This window comes from Misgurnus anguillicaudatus, chromosome 2 (assembly GCF_027580225.2).
Source record: "Misgurnus anguillicaudatus chromosome 2, ASM2758022v2, whole genome shotgun sequence".
NCBI classification, from domain to species: Eukaryota; Metazoa; Chordata; class Actinopteri; order Cypriniformes; family Cobitidae; genus Misgurnus; species Misgurnus anguillicaudatus.
In genome coordinates, this window is record NC_073338.2 from 33,264,843 (window position 1) to 33,290,727 (window position 25,885).

Here is a 25,885-nt window from a genome sequence, read left to right on the forward strand (position 1 = left end):
CGTCAGCAGCATAGATTTGAATATCTATGCGTCAGCAGCAGCAAAAGCGCAGATCATAAACTGGTTTACTATACTGGGATAAAACATGGAAAATACTGAATTAGTGAAAATTAACAAGGTGTCTTACAAAGTTCTTCATTTTTATTCTGTTAAACATGTTTTGGAGAGATTTAAGCATAATATTTCAGATGCTTGTGAATTTTGTGGACAGGAAAATGTGTTTTTGCGTGTTTTATTATTGTATCTACTTAAGACTTTTCTGGAAAGATTTGGAAAATTATATTAGTAGAAAATTGGGTCGTGTGGTTGAAATTGATGTGTTTTTTGTTTTTGTTTTTTTTTTTTGAGAGAGATCATTTAAAAAGTAATGAACAATATATTATACAGCTATTTATTGTACTAGGAAAGTGATATACACAAAACAAAATGGGCCCTTTGTAAACCAAAGCAGTTACATTTTATAAATATTTTCAAATAATACAATACACCTTTGGAAAAAGTTAAAAACAAAAAAGCTTTGAAAACATATGATATTTTAAAAGTACTCCATTTTTGTATTTTTTCTTCTATTTTCTTTTCTGATAACATGTGAATTATTGTGTGAATAATAAATCATGTTGATGTGGCATTCATGTTTCAAAATTAATATTCAATAAAAAAGGGAGAAAAAACTGGTTTACTCGATGTAAGGCTGACATCTAGCGGTTGAAGCTGTATTTGGCACCGATATGCTCATGAATATTAATTACGTAACTTGACGTTCTCTAAGCAAGCCTAGCTAATTTGATGCAAGACAAACGTTGTATGAATATTAATTACCTTATATATCGGACGCGTGTAATATAAAATAACATTTTTATTTATTTTGAAGCGTTTTCACGCAGTGATATTTTTGTGTTCTGTAAATCCTAGTTTTAAATTTACATAAACAATTTAATATTTGTTTTTTAGTGTAAGGAAACTAAAATGTTCTATTTTTATATTTTATAAAAGTGAAATTTTATTAAAGCAAACCACTTTTTGAGATTCCTACCTAAAAATGAAAGTGCATATTGAATTTATTAAATTCTTTAAACAATTGAAAGCAATAAAAATAGGCTAATGACTTTATTTGAGGACTTGGGATGATGTTTAGCACAACCAAACCATCTAAATACCAAGTAATTCCTGTCACATAACATTTTAATTTTTATAGGTGTCATAAGAAGTAATGTTTACTGTGGATATTTGATTGGCTTTTATTTTGTAAGCCTACTGAATGTTCCCATTGTGCACAATACACCTATACAATATACGATTACAACATGAATGACTTTACCGTTTCTGTATGAGTCATACTAGAAAAACTATTCACTATTCTTCTCTATACGCACACACTCTTTCATGAACATAAAAACTGGTGATCTGCATATCTGTTGAGTTCAAGCTTAAATTAATGATTAAAACAATTTGATTAAATCATCCATGATTAGATTGAGATAAAACACCAGACACATTTATAGGTCACCTTTTGTAAAAAGCCGTCTTTATTGAATTTACTTCTTATGGTAATAATGAATGTTAACAGCAGTAATGAGAAAGGACTTTGCCAGTATACTGCAAAGACAAAAGCAAATGCTTTTAAAGGAATGATCAAAGCAATAAAGGCATGATTTTATGATACTCAACCACATGACTTTGAATTGTGCATCATGGTCGCTATAGTATAAAGTAATCTGATATGTTCTGCATGAAGTTCATCTTAATATTACAAAAGGAGGTACAGGTAGATACAGTAAAAACACATGTACAAATTTACAAACACAACAAACAGAAATGAAATATATGAGTGACAATGTAGATGTTTTATTATGAGGATAAAATAATCTGTTAGATGTAAATGTCAGCCATATATTACAGTTCTGTACATGTACCAATCATATGTTGGTCTTTTTAGACAAGGCTGACTGTAACCCTTCACAGGGTGGTAGGGCAAATATTTATAATTTTGTCCCAGTTTTGTGAATATTAACAATGACCCTGTCCATAAAGCCAACATTTCCAGCAAAAATGAAAGTTAAATCTTTTATATTTTACAACATCATTTTCTTTCTTTTTATTCACAGCAGAGAGGCTTTAAAGCCCCTGAGTTCAGCTTACGCATCTTTAAAACAATGTATTTTTTTAACAAACACATTTGAGCTCAGTACACTGAAGTATATTTTGTATGCGTAAAGAGAAAGGATAATGACAACTGAAATCAGTTATCTTCTGATCTATCCGAGGTCTCGGCAAGCTTCTTGTTCCATTGTATGTAGTGTCAGGATTTTTACTGGCATCAACGTGGGATTCAATCCTGTTGTCGTATCCTGGGCCACACTTGTTCAAGTGCAGCCACATTAGCATCTAAGTCTAGCTCAGAAAGAATCAAGCGTATCTGAAAGACAGCCAAGGTAATCCAAAGCTCGTTCTGTCCCCCGATGGTGGACAAACCACAGTTCAACAGCTCAGCAGTCTAATTGCATGTGCTTCTGCTATAAATAGATGTCCTTCCATCTTTTATCTAAAGTGGCTCATTTTAACAGTCCCTCCCTCTTCTCCATAATGTGCTAGTGCACTTCCAGCCCCATGTATTCAGCGTTTTCTGCTGCCGGCAGGTGACCGTTGGTGTGTGGTTTAAGTTCCAGAGGACAGAAGTCCTGCTGGTAGTCAGGGTTGTCCATGCTGCTTTGTGGGTTGAAGCCATGTGTGCTCAAGAAGGAGAGGAGCTGGGTGTGAGAGGTGTTAAGATACTCGGGTGCGGTAGCAGGAACGGGGCTCTTGAAGCAGTTGAGATATTCTTCCTCCGTTTCATCTAGCGGTGATGAAGGGTGCGGAAATGTGCGAGGGGGTCCTGGGTGCTGGTATATTGGGTTGGTCATGTTAGACATCAGTGAGCCATTTTGATTCATGTATTCTGAAAACGAAACAATAGAGAGGTAAATAAACAAAGCATTGTTTTATTAAATTAGCAATTATTTAAAACCTACCTAGGGTATGTTCAGAATCAGGTAAAGAAATAGTTAATCCAAAAATGAAATTTGTCATCATCTTGTGATGCTTTATGGCATATGACAAAAACAAATTAAGCTTAAGTCTTGTAGATTATTGTGATAGGGTAAAGTTAAATACAGGGTTCCCACACCTTAGTTAACTTCAAATTCAAGGACCTTTCAAGGACTTTCCAGGTCCAATACCCTCAAATTCAAGTACTAAATGTGGGAACACATTTCAAGTGAGAGCAAGGTTACATTGTGTTACCTTTAAAGATACATTATTACAGTTCACTTTCGAGGGAACTCGTGCTGTGTCACTGCGGTGACACTTTGGGGATGCCTTCAAGGGTAAGTGCGTCTAAATTTGTATATTAAATTCAACCAATGGTGAGGCTTAATGCCAAAGAAAGGGTGACGCGGGAGCCAGGAAGTTTATCGCAATCTGAAATATTGCCAGAGACAGCGTTAAAGGTACGCAGGAAGTATGGCAAGGGAGACGCAGCGCCTCGTTCCTTTCTCAGGGAACAACAGTTACATACGTAACCCGAGACATTTTCATGTGTCAAACACAACTATGCAAAAAAGCATTTTGGTATGAATCAACATTCGCATACAGAAGATATAAGCGTTTAAAGTGAACAGTTTAGCATGAATGCTTAAAGTCTAGATTTTTTATGATATTATCCTACACTACACAGGAAAAAATCTGGATTTTTTTTCCCCAAAAAACATCTTGCATAAAATAGATTCAAGCACTTTCAATGACCTGTATTCTATGTATGTGGGAACCCTGTAAATACATAAAAGCTGGAAGAAAATTTAAAATCTATAATAGAGGGTTTACTACATATGTAGGAAAATGATCATGAAATAATCATATAGGGTTAACTATACCTTTAAGTGTACACAATTGTATACCACAAGAATGTAGTACCAATACTGACCAACAGAGGCTATCATTTCAGCACAAAATTTCTCTGTTTTTCAGCTTTCCGTCTGTTTATTTTTTGACATATCATAATATATTTTTCTATTTGTACATTTGAAAAATTCTAATTCTCAAAAAAAAGAAAAAACATCTAATCTGTTCTTGTACCATACCAACCTGGAGCAGGCTGAAAGTCTTCCTCCAGAAACTGTTCTGTTGGGTCTGGGATGTAGCGCAGGACCAGGCTGTTCTCTCTTGCAGGAGTGCCATTCTGAAAAGTGAAAGTGTGTCACTAAAAGTGTAAACTGGGTTGCATCTACTTCAGTCCCCTTAAAACCAGATTCAAATGGTAACAATGCCAATTTCATTGGTTTGACTCTCAGGGGACATACAAACTGATCAAATGTACAGTATATCTATGCACTGCTATAGGTTGGAAAATTCAGATAGGTGTCTGGAAAATGTACATATGTACCTAACTAGGGCTTGGTTTAACAGACATGACATAGCTAAGGCCCGGACTAGGCCTTAGTTAAATTAAGGTGTTTAGACACATTTTATACGCAAACCTTAGAAAAAGATGTTACTGGTGTGTATCTTGAGAAAAATCAATGGCACTGGCATATTTAAAGATCTATTAAGTATTTTCATGTGAGACAATTCAAACATGTGTTTTAGTCTCTGGTATCCCCAGAAAGTTTCAGCTCAAAATACACCACAGGTCTTTCATTATACGATGTTGAACATGGCTATTTGCGGCTCCAATAAAAAAAAGATGTTGTTTAAAAAAGATGTTGCAATAAAAAAGGTGTGTGTTTCTTTAAATGCAAAGAAAGCTTCTGTTTTTTTTTGGGTTTTTTTGAGGGTGCTCGATGCGAAGTTCGTTACAACATGTATGTAGCCCGTCATGTGTGTGGTTCGTCAGTTCAAAATATGTGTTCTGCGCGTCGAGTGATCCCACGTGCATCACGTGTCCTGTCCAAATAAGTGCCCGCTGCAGACGCGTCTAAAGGGTTTATGATAAAAGAGACGCTCGCGTTTGCCAGATATGCGCAATCAGAGTTTACTATTATGGGAGTGTCTTGCGTGTATTTTGTGAACATGAGCGTCTCTTTTATCATAAATGGTTTTGCATATGCAGCAGGCACTTATCTTGACAAAACACGTGATGCACGTAGGTCCACTCGACACAACAAACACATATTTTGAAAACACAAGCAACACACATGACACCTCAAACACTTATTTTGAATTTGCGCCCCTCGGATAAAAGTGCATTTTCTAGGTTAGGGGGGCTTTAAGCCTTGTCTGTGAAACCGGGGGCATGAATGAAGTAAAATAAAAACTCGAAAAAAAGTTAAAAATAACAGCTGAAACAAGCGTTGTTATAAATCACGTTTTTATTTACATATAAGTAGTGTTGGGGGTAATGCATTACAAGTAACGTGCATTACGTGATACTTTCCGAAGTAACGAGTAAAGTAACGCATTACTTTTTTAAATTTACACATTAATATTTGAGTTACTTTTTAAAAAAAGTAATGCACGTTTTGTTTTTTAGTTACATTAATTTGATTAAAAGAAATTATGAACCAAATTAAACTAAACGTAGACACATTTTGCACTCTATACGTACACGCCTGTGTGGGAACAGTTTGAGACAGAAACAGAGACGGCAGGCCAGAGCTCGACATTTTTGTGATGAAATATGCAATTTACGCAGAACTTTTCAGTCATAAAAACACCTGCAAGGCCTGAAAGAGATCAAGCCTCAGCCAAGAAAAAGTAACGCAAAAGTAACTAAAAAGTAACGGAAAAGTAACTAAGTAGCGCAATTAGTTACTTTTTGGGAGTAACTTAATATTGTATTGCATTACTTTTAAATGTAACTTTCCGCAACACTGCATATAACTTTATATTGTAACCTCCAAATCTGTTGACTATTTTGTTAAAGTGTAGGTTAATGTGCAAGATGCGTGACAGCTTTATAAACCGAAGTCTCAGTAGCTTACCCCGTTTCTGCTCTGACAGTTTCCAATGCTGCTGTTGAGACTCTGAAACAATACAAATTAGTCATGTGGTTATTAAGCTGTGTTGTTTAGATCAATGATCACAGCTAAAAGATATCAGTATCTCAACTGTGGCCCTGTCTGTGAAATCCAAACGGTCTCATAATCTAATTATAAGATTAGGAGCATCAGTTTGATTTCACGTTGATTTCAAACTGTGACATGGCCACAGTATGTATTTAAGATATCAATGTTATATTTTCACGGAATGCTTTTTACTTTATTTTCACAGGCAGGGTCACAACTGATCTTGCATTGTAGTGTTCCTCTAACTCAGCTGTTAAATCACGGTGCTAGGAATTCCAAAGGTCACGGGTCCGATTCCCAGGGAATGCATATACTGATAAAATGCATGTACTGATCTGCCATGCAAACCTAACTGGTGATTCTTAAAGTGAATGTAGTACTAACGTTTGCCGTTTAATTGACAGGTTGATTCAATTGTGAAGATAATAACCCAGAACTACACAAAGCAAAGTATTCAACTCTGCGTGCACAAAACAGGTTTGTACAAGTTATGAGAACAAAGAACCAAGCTTCCCAGAGGTCTCTGTACCAAAACAAAACCCAGCCAGTAGAGCGTCGAAACAACACTTTCTAAAAACACAAGGAAAGACAAAAAGAAACAAAAGCTAAATAGGCTGCCATCTGTCAAAGAGGCTGCAGCCTTAAATGGCTTTGCCTCAATGACAATGTTACATAAGACTCCGTTGGAGCTCAAGGCCTTCGTTCTGCCAAAAACCCATTTCAACAAGTGTCGTCCGCGAAAGCAATTGGACTTGAAAGGTTGAACGAGCCCCGCACGCACTTAGCGGCAGGCGGGGGGCCAGGAAAAGCTCAACGTACTCAGGCCCGGAGAGTCCACTTAGACGCGCTCGCATTTCACAGTGGAACGGTCATTAATCAGGAGGCAGCTGGGAGGAAGTGGGGGAGAGGAGGACGATATGGAAAGACAGAGGGAACAGGAAATGGGCAAAGGAGAGCAAGAAGAATATCAGGCCAGGTAGATACGCCTCTGCAATGTGAACTTCCTGTCTTTGAGAAAATGCTGTTCCCGCAGTTTGTTTATCTACTATGATTGGCTTAAGTACTCAATTCTTTGTAATAAACTGTATATGCTTCAATATACTTTCCTGTTTGTATTGCATTATCAGGTGAACGTGCTTAATTATTTCTATTTGACCACAAATATACTTCTTTTTACAATTTTCCAAAATTCTGAGTGCAGTGTATTACCACGGATTGTAGGAGCTGTGTGCGAGAGGTGCTCGGGCTGCTGAAGAAACTGTGACTGGGCATTAAGTACTTGTCTACATCCAGAGCTTCATCCAGATCTCCGCTCACTTGACTGCGGTAGAACTTCGTGTCAGAGGGACTGGGTAAGTGCATCCTATCATCACCCTGAGCAAAACATCAATGATCAAATGTAAAGTGATGACTTTCAAAAATACAGTCTGTGCATTAGCTGAAGAAGCCTGTTCTTCTCTTACCTGAATGACAAGATAGCGAGAGGGGTCACGTGCCATTTTGGAGAACTCTGCGATGAGCTCCCTGAAGCGAGGTCTGCTTTCTGCATCGATCATCCAGCCTGAATTCAATCATATTAAAGATTATGCCCATCTTTACAATATGTAATATATGTCTCAGGTGTGCCAAGAATGTGTCTGTGCTCAAAATACCCCACAGATAATTTATTATAGCATGTCCAAAATTTGGGTGGGACAAAAACACACTGTTTTGTGTGTGTACCTTTAAATGCAAATAAGCTATTGCTCTTCGCTCCCTTACCAAAAGAGATGCTATGGTTAAAATAGATCTGATTTCACAAAGAAGTACAGAAAAAAGCAGACAGCGTCCAGCTCACTAAGCGCAAAAACTATGGTAAACTGTCAGTCAGCAGCTGTGGGCGGGGCTTTAGCAGTGTGACATCACATTGCTAAGAGAATTGAAACAGCATGTCTAATGCTGCGTTTACACCAACCGCGGTAGAGGCATGAAGCGCGAGTGATTTCGATGTTAAGTCAATGTGAAGATGCGTTGACGCGCGTCTTGAGGTCCCGCGGCGCTGATGAGGCGTTTGGTACGGCGCGGAAGACGTGTTTCCGCCTCAAAGGCGTGAATTGAGCGTTGGGTGTGGTACGCGCGAATGGTGCTTTTTGTACATTTTGTGTTTGACGCGAATTGCCGGCTGACGCCCAAGTTGAAAAATTTGAACTTTGGCGGAATTTCGCGCCGCGATAACCAATCAGGAGCCTGCTTGCTGCTGTGGAGGCAGTCCCGCCCGGAGTCACTCATTCAACATGAAGGAATGCTTGATATTGTCCGCGAGCAGTTACCCGGAGCTATACGACACAAATTCTTATTTCTATAGAGACAGGAATAAAAAGGACCTCGCTTGGAAGAGTGTCAGTGAGGACATCGGGCAACCTGGTAAGTTGTAATACACATTTCACTTTTGAGTCACGTGACGTTTATCGACCCGCGCTGTTTATTTCCCTCATAGTAAGGTTACCAAATACACTCCGGTAACTCTTTTGATAAATGCACAATCAACATCAGTCATCTTGCAAACAGACAACAGCATAGCACTTGCCCCTCCCACAAGAAGCGGATTTTGCCTCTGACGTGCGTCAAATGTTGCTTTTTCCGCTCGTCTACTCCGCTCTACACGCGCGAATGCATTCAAACTGTTTAAGCGGCAAACTAGGCACGGTAGACATAATTTTAAAACGCGGTTGGTGTAAACTCAGCAAATTGAGACTGCTTTGGTTTATTGTGGATTAAAAAAGAAGGGGTGAACAGATTTTTTCATACATATTTGTGTCCAAAAACTTTGTTAAAGTGGATTTGTATAATAGGTGCCCTTTAAGGGTTATGATAAAGAACTTCTTTGATGATTCCAAAGAAATTTTCAATTGAATTAAAATCGGGACCCCTTTTACAATTACCAAAGCCTAAAACACTAAGGACGGTTTCCCAGACAGGGCTTCTTTTTTTGAGGGCGCTCGATGCGAAGTTCGACAACATCTATGTAGCTTGTCATGTGTGTGGTTCCTTTTTTAAAATATGTGTTCTGCGCGTCGAGAGATCCTATGTGCATCGCGTCTCTTAATAAGTGCCTGCTGAAGATGCGTCTAAGGGGTTTATGATAAAAGAGACGCTCGCATTTGTCAGATACTCACATAATCTGCGTAATCAGAGTTTAGTTTTAAGGGAATGTCTTGCGTGTATTTTGTGAACACGAGCGTCTCTTTTATCATAAACGGTTTTGACGCGTGTTCAGCAGGCACTTGTTTTGACAAAACACGTGATGCACATTGTTCACATGACGCAACAAACACAAATTTTGAAAACGCAAGCAACACACATGACACTCCGAACACTTATTTTGAATTTGCGCCCCTCGGATGAGCAGTCATGAGCCACCACTGCCTAGTCCCAGACTAAAACACATGTTTGAGCTGGCCAATTTAAAAATACCTCGCACTGACATATCTTGCATATTTTCTAAATGTCCTAAACTAACTATGACCTAGTCCTAGATGAATCTAAACCTTGTCTGGGAAACTGCCCCTAAATCACCCAATATAAACTTCTACACACTATACATTTATAAGACCAATTAAATATTTACTTTAGTCATGTCTTATCTTGCCTAAGCCTCCAAATGAGCTACGACTGCCACAGGCACCTCTCAAAAGAGTAGCATGATATTTGATGGTACAGTAGCAAGCACAAAAGACACAAAGCCTGTGCTAATGTGAACAACAGGTGTGGTTCAAGTTTTTTTTCTTCAATTTAATGGGTTTCATGCGTGAAGGTGATTATTGAGGAATGAAAAAGAACACTGTGTGTGTTTGTTTGTTTGAGAGATGTTTGCATTCTTACATTTCACCATGATCATGTAGACATCAATGGTGCAGATTGGAGGCTGTGGAAGTCTCTCCCCTTTCTCCAGCACTTCTGCAATCTCACTAGCAGGAATGCCATCATAGGGCTTTGTTCCAAAAGTCATCAGCTCCCAGACTGTCACACCTACAGTAAAGTATTAGACAATGAAAAGTTCATGTTTTTCAATAAGGAGAACCTCTGCTTTAAAAAAAAGGCATTAAAGGGATAGTTCACCCAAAACTCATTACTCACCCTCATGTTGTTTTAGGCCTGTATATTCAATGAGAACCACCAACTATTTTATCAAAATATCTTCATCATCATTTATCACATACTTCCATAGTATTTGTTTATCCTACTATGGAAGTCAATGGTTTTCACCAGCTGTGTCCTATTCGCCATTTATCAAAATTTCTTCTTTTGTGTTCATCAGAAAAAATTCATACAGGTCATAAACAACATGAGGGTATGCAATGATAACAGAAATTTTGGGTGAGCTATGCCTTTAAAGTCCACATGATGAAACCAAAAATGACACATTTCCTTTATAAATGCATATTTTTGGTCTTATTGTGCACAATTCATTATTGCACATTAATCCAAAGAAAACAATGTTTAACCTCCTGGCTTCACTCTAGTATTACTAACACCTACTTTCACAATCCAGTTAACTTAACTTCCAGTAAAATATCCTGTTGAATTTAATGAAATCAGTACTACATGCAAAAATCCAAAATACATTACTTACCAAAGCTCCAGACGTCACTCTGGTGGGTATATGTCCTGTGTAGAATGGATTCAAGTGCCATCCATTTAATTGGCACCTGGTGAGTAATAGACATAAAATCATTAAAACATAAAATATCTTCATTCTATCTAGTAATACCAATCTTCATGAAGATCCATACTAGACGAAAACAACAACGAACCTTTCCACCATCTGCATGATATTCCTTCTCATCTGCATTTAACAGCTTGGCCAGGCCAAAATCAGTGATCTTCACATGTTGAGGGGTCTTCACCAGAACATTACGGGCTGCCAGGTCCCTATGCACAAGATGCCGCTCTTCTAAATAGTTCATTCCCTAATAAAGAGAGAGTTTAGTAGGCATGAGTTGAGGAAGGAATGTAAAGATTGAAGCTACACTAGCATAAACTCAGTAATAACAGGTTCGATATTAAAGGGACACTCCACTGTTTTTTTTTAAATATGCTCATTTTTAGCTCCCCTGGAGTTAAACATTTGATTTTTACCGTTTTGGAATCCATTCAGCTGATCTCCGGGTCTGGCGTTAACATTTTTAGCATAGCTTAGCATAATCCATTGAATCTGATTAGACCATAAGCATCGCGCTAAAAAATAACCAAAATATTTTTCCTATTTAAAACTTGACTCTTCTGTAGTTACATCGTGTACAAAGACCGACGGGCGGGTTAGTTGAAAATGTCGGTTGGGTACGGGTTGTTTATACATTGACTCGTGCATCACTGGCAGATATGGCTAGGAACTATACTCTCATTCTGGCGTAATAATCAAGGACTTAACGTCCTGACGTAACATGGCTGTAGGAGGCGCAATGATATTACGCAGTGCCCGAAAATATTCCCCTGCTATTGAAAGTTACCAAGGGGACTATTTTCAGGCGCCGCTGCGTAATATCATTGCACCTGCTGCAGCCATGTTACAGCAGCAAAGTCCTTGATTATTACGCCAGAATGAAAGTATAGTTCCCATATCTGCCTAAAAAAATCACAATTTTTAATTTTCTGTCGGTCTTAGTACACGATGTAACTAAAGAAGTTGTTTAAAATAGGAAAAATATCGAAAGTCTTTGGTTATTTTTTAGCGCGATGCCAACGGTCCAATCAGACTCAATGGACCACGCCAAGCCATGCCAAAAGTGGTACCGTCAGACCCGGAGACCAGATGAACTGATTCCAAAACGGCAAAAATCAAATGTTCAACTGCAGGGGAGCTAGAAAAAGAGCATATTTTCAAAAAAAAGTGTCCCTTTAAGTTCACAAGACATCTCGAAAGCTTGTAAAACTGAATGTGATAGAGTATTTCCTAAAATAGCTACTAGTTGTAAGTGCACTGATAAGGAAAAACATGACATGGATCATTAGGAGTAAATAAAGAAAATCACTGTTATGGGACAAAAAGTGACAGAATTGGTTAGCAAATTGACAATTCTGTAATAAGATTCTTTGCTTCAATAAGAACCTCCATAGTTTGAATGAACATCTGACATTAGTGTATAAACAAATACAAAAAAAAAGCATTTACTCAAAGTATTATTACTGTCTATTTTAAGTTAACCTAGATAGGCATAAAATCCATTAAAAAATCTTCTATTGCCTTCCAGTCTTGTTTTGCAAATGGTTAATTATGAATTTGACTATGCATAATTCCTGACTGAAATGTATAACAGCATACGGGTCTGAAACAACATGAGGGTAAGTAAATCATTTCCATTTAATAAAACCGTCATTATTCATCATCAGTGAACTGTGTGGTTTGGAATGAAATGATTCATTGACTACCATAAGGGATGCGTTTCAATTCAAGACAATACAAAGAACAATCCATTTCCCTTAGCAATCTGCACACACCAGTTGAGCAGGTGTTGCGAGCCGATGTTGTCCTTGTTTTCTCTGACGTAGTCCAGCAAACAGCCGAACGGCATCAGCTGGGTGATGAGCTGGACTGTGGAGGTAAGACAGATGCCGAGCAGGCGACACACGTGAGGATGCTCGACGCTGGCCATCACATAGGCTTCCTACAGACGAGGTCAGATAAGTTAAGCATCAATGCAACACTGCCAAACTATTTGACAGTCCCTACCAATGTAAAACCAACAAACTCTGGGCTTCAAACATTAAAAAAGATCTGAAAAAGGCTGGAATTCAGAGGAGAAGTACAGAAAGAAAATCAAAACCTAGCAATAACATAACAATCAAACCCCTATTGGACTCTTTCTAGCCAAGTTAAAACTGCCAACACCAACAACCTTCTTTTAAAGAAAGAGAAAGCACTGGCATTTATTCCTAACTAAACCCTGATGTTGCTTAATAATATTAACAGAATAGTGCAGATCTAATTTATGTTGCATTGGTTATGTTGCATGTTTACATACTGTAGATGAGTTATCTTTTAAGTGACCTTGAGAAACAGACCTTGCTCGACCACATGCTCACAATCAAAGAATATTAGAGGAAATAACATGCTTTGTGTTTGTAACAGCGAAGAAGACCTTTCTCCCTTTAGGCTGATAAAAGAAGCAGGAATTTCAAGACCATGTTTAGCATGTTTCATTTCAACTCACATCCAATGGGACACAAATTGTTGTTTAACTCAAATGTAACAGTACTGTATGTAGTATAGACTACACACATCATTATCTTAACTTGTCTAAAGAAACTTCTTGTCTGGAAAGTTGTGTAATTTGGATGTAAAATTATTTTTTTAATCCAAGTTTAATCAGCAGGGACAACCATGAGTGAGCCAAATGACCTGACATCCCCTCAAACAGAGCAGCCTGTGGTGCTGTCAAAACATTGTTTGGTGGGACTAGCGACGCTGATATCACAAACTTCACCCTCAAAGCAACTGAAATGTTTTTCGGTTCAAGCTGCTTATGTACAATTCAGGCAAACCCAAAAAAAAACAGCAAAGAAAATAAAATTTCTCATGCATACACAAACCTTAAAGGCTTATAAATGATAAAAACAGGTTTTTAAAGGGATAGTTCACCCAAAAATGAAAATTCTGTCATCATTCACTCACTCTCATGTTTTTACAAAGCTGTTAAAATTTCCTTGTTCCCATGGACACGAAGGAAGAAATTTTAAAGCAACACTAGAGTTTTTGCTCTTTGCTCCCCCTACAGGTTAGAAGCGGAATTGTCCATTACCACTGTGGTAAATACTGCAGCATTGCTGGCTCTGATTGGATTGTAGGTCTGCCGTAAAGCAAGATATTGTGGTTTTCACTCGAACTACAGGACCGCGACCCGACGGTTGGAAACTTCTTTAGTGCGGTTTTGGCCGATAGAGGGCTGCAAAACGAATGTGAAAGTGCCGTTCACCCTGTTTCGAGTGGATGAACGACTGAAACTTTTTTGGAAACTTTATTTTAAGGTAAAAAACTCTTTGGTGTTGCTTTAAGGAATGTTTGTAATCATTCCCAAACATTCCCTTAAAATATCTTCCTTAGTGTTCATTAGAACAAAGAATTTTGAGAGTAAGTGATGTCAGTATTTTCCTTTTTGGGCAAACTATCCCTTTAAATCTTTGTTGTATTAAAGGGATAGTTCACCCAAAAATTAAAATAATGTCATTAATGACTCACTCTCATGTTGTTCCAAACTCGTAAGACCATTTTCGGAACACAGTTTAAGATGTTTTAGATTTAGTCCAAGAGCTTGTTGACCCTTCATTGAAAATCTATGTACGGTATACTGGTCACGTCCAGAAAGGTAATAAAAACATCATCAAAGTAGTCCATGTGACATCAGTGGGTCAGTTAGAATTTGTTGAAGCATCAAAAATACATTTTGGTTCAAAAATAACAAAAATGACAACTTTATTCAGCATTGTCTTCTCTTTCAGGTCTGTTGTGAACCGCGTGCATGAGACTGCAGTGACGCTGCTGATGTATGATGTTGCTGACGTACGACGCTGCTGACGTGTTATCTGGTGAGCCCCAGCTTTTTTTTGCACCCCAGCTTCATTTACAGTCTGAGGGAGACGCACGCTGTAAGTTTGAAAAAAAAACATGTCTGAGGATAACACGTCAGCAGCGTCGTATGCGTCAGCATTGTCTTCTCTTCCGCGTCTGTTGCGAATGCGCGTACGCAGTGATGCTGCTGACGTACGACGCTGCTGACGTGTTATCCTCAGACATGTTTTTTTTTCAAACTTACAGCGTGTTACAGCAACGGCGTACATTAGGAGCATCACTGCAGTCTCGTACATGCGGTTCACACAACAGACCTGGAAGAGAAGACAATGCTGAATAAAGTCGTAATTTTTGTTATTTTTGGACCAAAATGTATTTTCGATTCTTCAACAAATTCTAACTGACCCACTGATGTCACATGGACTACTTTGATGATTTTTTTATAACATTTCTGGACATGGACAGTGTGCCGTGCATGCATTTTCAATGGAGGGTCGGAAAGCTCTCGGACTAAATCTGGAGCATCTTGAACTGTGTTTCCGGGGATGAGCGGAGGTCTTGCGGGTTTGGAACGACATGAGGGTGAGTCATTGATGACATTGTTTTTCATTTTTGGGTGAACTATCCCTTTAACTGGAATATCGTCAAATGGGACTTCAACATCCTGACTCAGCTCAGATTCTAATACTCACGTCCAAGATCTCTTTGTTTGCTTTAGGAGACGTGGCCTCTCGCAAGACCTTAATGGCAACAGGGATCTTCACATTCTCTCCCTCTGGAACCCACAAGCCCTGCAGGAAGAGATGCATTTTTGTCATGCAACTGCTAGAGTATCACACTGACTAGTTGGCTCGGCTTAAGTTAAAGACATTAGGATTAGGATATTTCTACAGATAAACACGGCCATAACCCATTAAGTATGCAGTGTGGAGAAAGATTAGAATTACATCTAAAGGTGAAACAGGAAGAGCAAGCATATCTGTGTCCCTCTATTTATTTACATATTCAATGTTAGGGAGATGTTAGTCACCTTATACACAGTCCCGAAGGCTCCGGACCCAAGCACTTTGATCTTCTTAAACTCAGTCTCTTTGAGGATGCGCAGCAAGGCCTGGTTAGGAGCTTCTCCACTGGGGGTCAGAGGCTCCACGAGCTGTAGACACAAATAAGCTTTCTCAGGAAATCACCCCTCCGCATTTAAACACACATCCTGTCCTTGAATGAGCACAGGCTGACATGGAGCACAAGGATGACTGATTTCAATCACAATTTACACTAGACACTACAACTGTAAACATTCTTTACAGCCTTGATGTCATATGGTTAACTTGGTGTAAAGCTGAAATACGTAAAGTGCCACTAGCAAACTGAATTACAGAAATACTAATTGGTTATTGATCAGACAAACAGTCACTCCAATTCATGCCCATGGTTGCTATGTTAGCATGCTTTTGTGTTTAAAAAAATTTTTTTAGTGCCTTACTTCAAGCTTTCTCTGCATACAGTATTAAGCTGAGATAGGAGAGTAAGTGGAATAAATGTGCCACCTCAGCTTTCTTATAGTTATCATTTAGTTAAAGGAAAACACTACAGTTTTTCAATATTTTAGTAGTTACCTCAACTTAGATTAATTAATACATACCTATCTTTTTTTTCAATGCGCGCACTTCCAATGTTTCTACAGTGCTTTTTGAATGGGCTAGCAACCAGCCTAGCCCCATTCATTCCTATGGCTCCAAACAAAAGTTTTATTTTGTGCCATCATACTTATACTTACTCGTGTAACTACTCATGTAGCAGTCTTTAAAGGGATAGTTCGGGCAAAAATGATATTAAACCCATGATTTACTCACCCCCAAGCTGTCCGAGATGCATATGTCCATCGTTTTTCAGACAAACACATTTTCAGTTATTTTAGAAAATGTCTTAGATCTTTCAGTTAATTAAATGTGAAGTTATGGGGTCCACGACCTTTAAGTCCAAAAATGTGCATCAATCCTTCACAAAATAAATCCAAACCGCTCCAGGATGATAAATAAAGGTCTTCTGAGGGTACTCTGCGCGGTGCTGTTGTAGAAATATCCATATTTAAAACTTTATAAACGAAAATAACTACCTTCCGGTGGCGCCGCCATCTTGGACTCCTCTGTATTCAGGAGAGAGTATTAGCGTAGTGTACGCACTTTTCTTAGTGACGTATGACAAATTCGGAGGGCGGGGGCACAGAGCAGCAGCAGCAGCGTAAAGCTCTGATCTTGAATGCGGACGCGACTGGGATGGCGGCGTTACCGGATGTGAGTTATTTTCGTTATAAATTTTTTTTTATATTTCTACAACAAAACTGTGCGGATTACCCAAAAAGGCTTTGTTTATCATCGTGGAGCCGTTTTGATTTATTTTGGGAAGGATGGATGGACATTTTTTGGACTTGAAGGTAGTGGACCCCATAACTTCACATTTGATTAACTGAAAGATCTAAAACATTTTCTAAAATAACTGAAAATGTCATCGTCTGAAAAATGATGGACATATGCATCTCAGACAGCTTCGGGGTGAGTAAATCATGGGTTTAATATCATTTTTGGGCGAACTATCCCTTTAAATAGAGAAAACATGGAAGTGTTTGGTGGCTTCTAAATTCATTCCCGTTTGGAGCCATAGGAATGAATGGGGCTAGGTTAAATGCTAACACATTCACGAGACACTGTACAAAGTTTAAAAGTGCACGCATTGAAAAAAGATAGGTATGTATTAATTCGTCTAAGTTGAGGTAAGAACGCAGTAAAAAACGGTGATGTTTTTCTTTAATATAAACAGGTCCATTACCTCTGGGTATAATTGGGCTCATTTAAGTAAGCAGCTTGTAAGATGACTATTTGTGCATTGTAGGACATCTTATAGTCTGAGCTCTCTTTCTTGCAAAAGTCGGCGTAAAGTTCTCTTCCTCCTGATATGGCGTCTGCGCAGAACAACAGCAACTCCTAAACCCAGGATAACAAAAGCCAGCAGACCTCCAACTACACCGGCGGCAATCATGGACAATCCCGAACTACAGACAAATGCACATTACTGAGTTAAGAGAAAGCATCGACTGCATCTCTCATTTAAACAGATCATGATGTTTTTCCAGCTAGAGTAAGACAAGTAAGAGATGTCTTTTGTATTTTCTCCAGTATTTTTTCAGGTGCTGCGTAATATCATTGCGCCTGCTTCAGACATGGTACAGCAGCAAAGTCCTTGATTATTACGCCAGAATGAGATTATAGTCCTAGCCATATCTGCCTAGAAAATCAAAACTTTTAATTTTCCGTCTGTCTTAGTACACAATTTAACAACAGAAGAGTCAAGTTTTAAATAGGAAAAATATTAAAACTCTTTGGTTATTTTTTAGCACGATGCTAATGGTCTAATCAGATTCAATGGATTATGCTAAGCTATGCTAAAAATTTTATTGCCAGACCCGGAGATCAGCTGAATGGATTTCTAAATGGTAAATATCAAATGTTTAACTGTAGGGGAGCTGCAAAATGAGCATATTTTCAAAAAATGTGGAGTGTCCCCTTAAACAAACAGAGACCGTTAAGTTAAGTTCCACCCAGACGCATCTATCAGCATGAAAATAGCTGCTCTCTTTTTTTAAACCCCCAAAGCATTATGGGAATAATTCAATTTTCACCTTTTTAAATCTTTGCAGTCTTTCAGATCAGGCCCAGTACATCTGTAAAGCAAGCAATGCATAAATTCATCAGTCCATCACACAATAAATGACAACTCCATTACATTAAGTTGAAAGCATCATTTACGATCTCCCTCACCCTTGGGTGCAGTTCACATGACAGGGCTGGCACACTTGCATCTTGTCAGCATATTTCCAAATGAGTATGTCTTTCTCTCCTGGTACGCCTTGCGGGCAGCGCGGTACGCAGTGCGGTCCGTCTTTGTAGTTTGCACACGCTGTACAACTGTCAGGTCCCTGGATGAAAGATGACAATTAAATAACAACAAGTAACATTTCCACCCATTTATAAAGTGGTGTGATTTTAATAGTATATATTTTACGACACTAGTGAGGCATGAAACACTCATTTAAGAGACCTTTGTCCATCCATCAGCTTTTTATTAACAGTAAACACCCTTGATGTCTAGCAAAGCATGATGCTGGCACTAAAGGATATTTTAGTGATGTAGGCAGTGAGACTTACAGGTCCGGTGCAGGTCAGCGTCTCATTCATGAGCAGACACTCAGGATCACACTCAATGCATGTTTTATTGACCTCATATTCTCGCGGCTCACTGGAGAGACAGAGAAGCATGGCAGTCAATGTAGTCTAAATCATCCTTGACATAACCGAATAATTAAACTTCATTCACACAGCACATTGGTCCAAGAAAATTTCCGTAAAATTGGCAGAGAGGGTTCTGTATGAACACAAAAACATCCCGTAAATATTCTGTGATCGCTCCTGTAAAGCGGACAAATCCTGGACGCATTTTCCGTGTATTTTTCGCTATCTCTGTGTGAAAAATGCTTTACTGGAATGGAAGCACAGCTCACATTGAGCAGTAAGGATGTTAGCTCTTACAAAAATATTATTATGATTGTTGAAGGGGATACAGCTATGCTATTTAATACTGTTCTACGTTACATAAATACTTAATGGCGGGGTGCATGATTTTTAAAAAAACACTTCACACAAACACAAAAAGGGAGTCGGGCTGAAGTACCAAAACACACTTGTAGCCAATTCAGCAGTAAGGGGCGTGTCTACTAACGGACATTGGCATCAAGGGTGCAAAGGGGGCGCTGATGAGCACACTTCAGAGCGTAAAAATGACAGATGGGACACCCTATGGACTCGTAGACTAAGCGAGCATGCACAATTTAAGGCCACGAGACCGAAAGTCCACATGAAGTGCGCCATTTGGGACAGGGCCATCGTGGCCTGGGTTGCGTATGTGTGGGACGGGTCTATCAAAAAAAGGTCCAGATTCTATTGAGGTAGTGTGTGTTTGTTTAGGTGTTTTCAAATATCAACATTGGCTTTTAGAGGTCATGCACCCTGCCTTTAATGGCAGAATGCAAGATACACTTAGGAAAAAATTATTGACATAATCAGTCCCAAAATTTAAAATGAGGGCCTTTTTGGCACAAATGAGTGTATAGTAGTTGTCACTGGAATTAATAATTCTCAAATGTATTTACTCAAAAATTATTATTGTAGATTTGAGATTAATTTATTTCTGTAATTTTATATTTTTTGATTATTCATAGGTGCATCTTCAATTTGAAGGAAATCTGGAAGTCTAGGACAACACGTGTGTCAGTCATCACGCAAAAATGATTGACCACAGAATGGCGCAATCGACCAATCAAAATCAAGTTTTTCAATGGCAGCGTATAATAACATTTCAACCTAACATGTCATTGGACAAATTAATACAAAATATACAGTAGATGTTTGGAATTAAAGACAAGACTCTTGCATGTAGAATTTAGTTAAATGTGGATAAACTGAAGGGCTCACTCACTTAGCACGCAGGTTGCAGGAGATCACACAACGTTTTTTACGATTGTAGTGTTTACAGTTAAAGCACATAGTGGGACCTGGACCCCAGCAGCCTTCAGCTGTGCACATCTTATCACATGTGCGGTTTAGATTTGCTGTAACACATTCAGACATGACACAACACAAACATACCTGGTCAGATACACTGTTTTAAATTAACCTCAAGCAAATTAAAAATGAAAAAAGAAGCAAATTAAAACAGTACAGAGAATACTTCAGAATACTACAGAGTTCACCCTCATGTCATTTTAGATCTGTATGCTGAAATTTGTCCTATAGGACAAAAACTGTTCATAGTGGCCACATCTGCAAAGCTTTAAAATAACCATTTCTAATGTGTTTATCACACAGAAAACTTCAAAAGAAGAACAGCACGTGTTTTGAAAATAATTGAATGAAGAACATTAAAGTTGGGTCTATTAAAACAACATGAGGATGATTAAAGAAGACATTTGAAATGCTCAGTCTATTTTATTTACCACAAGAGGCAGCATCAGCATTTGATGACACCCTAACTTTCTGAGTTGTGGATTTAAAGAGACGGCTCCAGTTAGAGCTGGTGTAGCAGAGGTTCTCGTTTTTTGAAATGACCACTTCACCATCACTGATCTCCCGCAGAGACTGCAGACCCAGGTGTGTGATGGAGGTTTTGGTAACAGCAAAGCTGTATGTGCCATGTGAGAGAAGAAGGGAGTTGGGAATGGGGGTAAAAGTTAAGACAGACTCAAAAAGGGAGTTCTTTTAAAGCAGCTGAGTCAGTGAGCGATTCAAAAGTTTTGTCTAAAACACATCAGATCTCATTTGAACGTACATTACAAATTTGACTGTGGTCACAAGTTTTTCTGAACATTACCAAATGTGGATAGATAACAGTAACATCCAACTGGATCCAATTTTGGATATTTTTACACTATCATTGAAAAGCTTAGGGTTACTTACTTAATATTGATATTTGTTCCACATTTTATAATAATAATAAACTTATCAAAACTGTGAAAAACAATAGATACGAGAACCTTTAAAGTGAAGACAACTTGATGTTTTTGTCTTGACAGTCATTTGAAGGATTAGTCAATTTTCTTAAAAAAAATCCAGATAGTTTGCTCACCACCATGTCATCTAGACTGTTGATGTCTTTCTTTGTTCAGTCGAGAGGAGGTTGTGTTTTTTGGGGAGAGCATTCCGGGATTTTTCTCATTTTGGTGGACTTTAATGGACCCCAATACTTGACAGTTTTAATGCAGTTTAAAATTGCAGTTTCAAAAGACTCTAAATGATCCCAAATGAGGCATAAGGGTCTTATCTAGCTATATCATAGAAAAATAAAAAAATATGCACTTTTAAACCACAACTTCTCTTCTTCCTCCGGCTGTGTGGCGAGCCAGTGCGACCTCACGTGGTTGCGGAATGACGTGGAAAGGTCACGTGTTACATTTATGAAACGCACATTTGCGGACCATTTTAAACAATAAACTGACACAAAGACATTAATTAGTATCATCAAACATACAACAACATCGGACAGTGCTTTCTTCACATTTGTAAACACTGGGGCGTAGTTTCGCATACGTCATCCGTGACCTCTTGAAGTGATGACATATTACGTAAGATCGCGCTGGTGCGTCACAGGACCAAAGGAAGGCTAGAAGTTGTGGTTTAAAAGTGCATATTTTTTATTTTACTAACCCTAACGGTAAGTATTGGGGTCCATTAAAGTCCATTAAAATGAGAAAAATCCTGGAATGTTTTCCTCAAAAAACATAATTTCTTCTCGACTGAACAAAGAAAGATATCAACATTTTGGATGACATGGTGGTGAGTAAATTATCTGGGTTTTTTCTAAAGAAAATGGACTAATCCTTTAATACTTATCACTGATACAGAGATGTCAAAGATTGCATTTTACAGCGTTTAATCATTGATTTTAAACTTTGTCATAGACTTATTTCCACTGAATGTTTTTGGCATTATGTAAGATGATTTAATGTTACATTTTGTAAATCATAAAAAAAATCTTTCCTTGGGTTTTCACAGACCGGGTCACATATACACATATAAGTCTCAAAAAAAATTTTCACAAGACTGTTGGCTTACTGTGTTTTCATTCGTCCACGTACAACCTCCAGGTTTTCAAATGGGCTGAGGGACGACATGTTTTCTGGCCACGCCTGAATCAACAAATAGCCTTTAAGTAAAAAAAAAAAAGAGTAAGTCCTATATGTTTGTGGAAAGTAAAGCTAAAAAAAATTTTGTGTTACAGTTTCAACATTAAGGGGTGGTTTCCCGGACATGGATTATCTTAAACCAGGACCAAGCCTTAGTTTAATTAGGAAATATAACTAGTTTTAACAAACATGCCTTACTAAAAAATTACTTGTGTGCATTTTGAGGCAAAACAAAGGGCACTGATGTATTTTAAGATATGTCAGTGCAAGTTGTTTTCAGTTTGGACAGCGCTTATATTTATTTTAGTCTATGACTAGTCTAATCCCTGTCCGGGAAACCGCCCCTATGTTTTGTAATTAGCCACAGCTCTCTCACCAGTGATTTCTTTAACAGTTTGGAATATGAAAAGCTTGGCAGGGTCCATTTGTGGAGTTTTAGTATGTTGGTCACTGCAAAAGAAAAAAAAGATCAAGAAATCACAAAACAAATTTGCTAACATGATATAGTAATGAGAATGGCAGGAAATAGATTTTAAAAGATTTGGTTCTGTTTAATTCATAAGAAGCTGTCAAAAATGACTGATAAGAGAACAAAAAGAAATTCAAGTGTCATTGTAATAATAATTCAGCAGAAGTCTTTATCCAGCACTATTCTGGGACAAAGATCTTAGAAAGAGAATAAAAACTAAATGGTACAAAGCATTGTGTAATTACTTGATTCTCAAAAACAGCTAACTACAGTCAGAGACACAGAGCTTTTAGCAAGGGCCCTGCTTCTCACCCTTCGAAAGTCGTGCTGAGTATTGCAACACCTCCGTCGATTTTTGTGCAGTTCTCAAAAGAGTCGATGTTGCTGGCATTGATTGACAGGACATGGGTCAGAGGTCCCATTCCCAGACCATTGCACACTAGAGAACAAATAAAAAATTAACTTCAACTGCACAACTTAGAACTAGCTTTGTAGTCAATATCATGTACAGTTTTTACAAATACGTCTTTACACATTCATAAAAAGCAAACCAAACTCTTTTGAAAAACGTACCATTAATGGCAAAATAGCTTTGGATTACCACAAAAAGACTGTCCGTTTCTCAATATGCGTTTTATACGATCTTGAGTTTTCTTGTCCTCGCTCTACATCATCATCAACTGTCAAAGTCCGGTTCAAATACTCAAGAACACAAGTACAGAGAACGCATGGAAGTACCCGGATGTGTTCTTGATATCGAGAATGCATCGAATGCAGACTTGCACGTTCCTAACCGTGTTGAAGCCCCATAAGACATTGCGGCAAAACGATGGGTAAGGAAGGAGTTGCTACTCATAACTATATTTTATTAACATGCTCTTAAAGGCGGAGTCCATGATGTTTGAAAGCCAATGTTGATATTTGAAATCACCTAAACAAACACGCCCCCCACCCCAATAGAATCTGGACCTTCTGTTGATAGACCCGCCCCACACATACGCAACCCGGCAAGTATGTCGGTTAGTAGACACGCCCCTTACAGCTGATTGGCTATAAGTGTGTTTTGGTAGTCGGCCCAACTCCTTTTCCAAAGCGTTTTTCAAACATCGTGGACTCCGCCTTTAATAAAAACAGCCTAATTTAGGCTGCCTAAGTATGCATCTTTAAAGAAATGGCAATAAAGCAGACAACCAGCATAATATTAGAAATATTACTGTTAAATTGTCACAAAATGTCTGATGTCAAACATGAAATAAAATAAATTTTGGGTATATTCTTTGGTCTTATAAATGTATTTTATAAGACAAAAAGGCTGGTAAAAGTAAACATTTTATTAAGCAGATAAACACTCGGAAATGCGTGTTTTGCTGAATCTGACAAAAAAGGGCACCAATGGTCAGACTCCCGATTTTACATTTCCTTTGGTGTGTAAGTGTGTGTTAGTACATGTTAACGATATGCAAAAAGAACAAACCCCAAAGTAAACAATCACGCGAGTTATCGTCTCCAAAGTAAATCTCTTTTCTTGGACTACAACAAACACACGGATTGTAGGCAAAAGTTTACTTCCTTATGATGTAGTAAAGACCCTCATGATCATAATTCCTCCCGCTTCGGATTCACAGCCTTAAGTTTACTCCTGTCAGCATTGCATTGTGTGAATCTTTCAAACATGGTAAGGAGCGCCACATTTCCAGCTGACGTCAGAGGTATTCAGACAAATCACAACGTACAGATTAGCTGGCCAATCAGGGACAGTTTGTACAAAATCTGTGCGTTTCAGAGAGACAGGGAAATCTGGAGCTACAAAAATGTATGGTATGTTTTTTAACCATAAACTACCACGCGAACACATTATATTATACCAAATACACAAAATAACATTGTTTTTAGCAATGAAATAGGTGCTCTTTAAAATGTATGCTTAATTGTACGGCACAAATAATCTTAAGGCATTTGCAACAATATGCCTAAATATTTTTGCATTTAAAAATGACGAAATGCAGCAATAACATGCAATCTTGATAAAATATATAATGCACTAAATGGTTGGGTTATTTTTAAGCCATGCTGGGTAAATATTAGACAGAACACACCGTTGTGTTAAAGTTGATGGTTGCATAACAATAACCCACACTGGGTCATTTTTAACCCAGCACGTGTTCTGTCCAATATGTACCCATTATGGGTTAAAAATAATTTTTAAAGTGTGGTATTTTATCATGTTATAAGTGTTGCAATGTTAAATTTAGTTTAAATATGCTGAGATGCCAATATTAATATGCTGGAAGATCACAGCACAAGCACATCTCAATTCTCACAAAGATGCGTTCTCTGTCCTCTAGTCCTTCCGAGTTTGTTCTTCCTAGGTTTCCTTGCAATACCGGTCTCCACGAAAACACAAGTCTGTTCTCTGAGTTCTTGGAATTGAGAAACGGCCATTGTTTGTTTAGTCTTAGGCTATGTTTACATTAATGCGTTTATCCTTTAAAACGTGTTACTTTTGCTACGTTTACGCCTTTCATCTACACTACACCACCGTTTTCGACCCTCATAAACGGATTCGTTCGCAAACGCTGAAGACCCTGTTTTAGTTTGAGAACTCAGACGTTGCGCTGAGTGTAAATGAACGAAGACGGAGTCTTATGTAAACGAACAGCTGATGTTAACGTGACAGCGCATCATTTTCAAAGTAAAAATTATTTTTATTCAGGTAAATGGGGGTTTGCAATGGAGGTTTTGGCAAAAATAGTAAACATCTACCAACCAGCTATTATAAACGCTATATCAGATTGTTTTAACATGTATCCTTATAGATAATGTGTGTTTGATATTTATGTTTGAGTATTGTTGAGTTTGAATTGTTGTAATTTTGTGTATGTTTTGTTTAAATTTAGTTAGCTTATTACGAAAAATAGACTTTAATTTTTAACGCCATATAGGGCGTTGTAAAGGCCAATATGAAGGGAGAATTGTAATGGGTCAGACATTATTTTTGAGTTTAATTTAAGTTTTGTTTGCTACTTTAAAACGTATAATTCATATAATTTGTCTCTTAATTTTAATTCGATATTTTGTTGACAAGTTTTGTGAATATAAAT

General features: G+C 38.0%; 1 protein-coding gene across 1 annotated transcript in view; it reads right to left on the bottom strand.

Moving 5' to 3' along the window:
- Window positions 1-1,823: 1,823 nt before the first annotated feature.
- The window catches only part of egfra (epidermal growth factor receptor a (erythroblastic leukemia viral (v-erb-b) oncogene homolog, avian)), a 58,404-nt gene continuing 34,342 nt past the window's right edge, over window positions 1,824-25,885 (bottom strand). The window contains exons 9-28 of the mRNA XM_073853984.1: window positions 23,097-23,223; window positions 22,692-22,765; window positions 22,245-22,335; window positions 20,630-20,826; window positions 20,113-20,245; window positions 18,786-18,876; window positions 18,399-18,556; window positions 18,260-18,301; window positions 17,488-17,632; window positions 15,614-15,733; window positions 15,276-15,374; window positions 12,493-12,682; window positions 10,832-10,983; window positions 10,651-10,726; window positions 9,900-10,046; window positions 7,502-7,599; window positions 7,248-7,412; window positions 5,955-5,996; window positions 4,120-4,213; window positions 1,824-2,935 (exon numbers count right to left, since the gene is read on the bottom strand). Of these exons, the coding sequence (XP_073710085.1) occupies window positions 2,589-2,935; window positions 4,120-4,213; window positions 5,955-5,996; window positions 7,248-7,412; window positions 7,502-7,599; window positions 9,900-10,046; window positions 10,651-10,726; window positions 10,832-10,983; window positions 12,493-12,682; window positions 15,276-15,374; window positions 15,614-15,733; window positions 17,488-17,632; window positions 18,260-18,301; window positions 18,399-18,556; window positions 18,786-18,876; window positions 20,113-20,245; window positions 20,630-20,826; window positions 22,245-22,335; window positions 22,692-22,765; window positions 23,097-23,223 (2,588 nt within the window). The 3' untranslated portion in view covers window positions 1,824-2,588. The remainder of the gene's footprint in view (window positions 2,936-4,119; window positions 4,214-5,954; window positions 5,997-7,247; window positions 7,413-7,501; window positions 7,600-9,899; window positions 10,047-10,650; window positions 10,727-10,831; window positions 10,984-12,492; window positions 12,683-15,275; window positions 15,375-15,613; window positions 15,734-17,487; window positions 17,633-18,259; window positions 18,302-18,398; window positions 18,557-18,785; window positions 18,877-20,112; window positions 20,246-20,629; window positions 20,827-22,244; window positions 22,336-22,691; window positions 22,766-23,096; window positions 23,224-25,885) is intronic.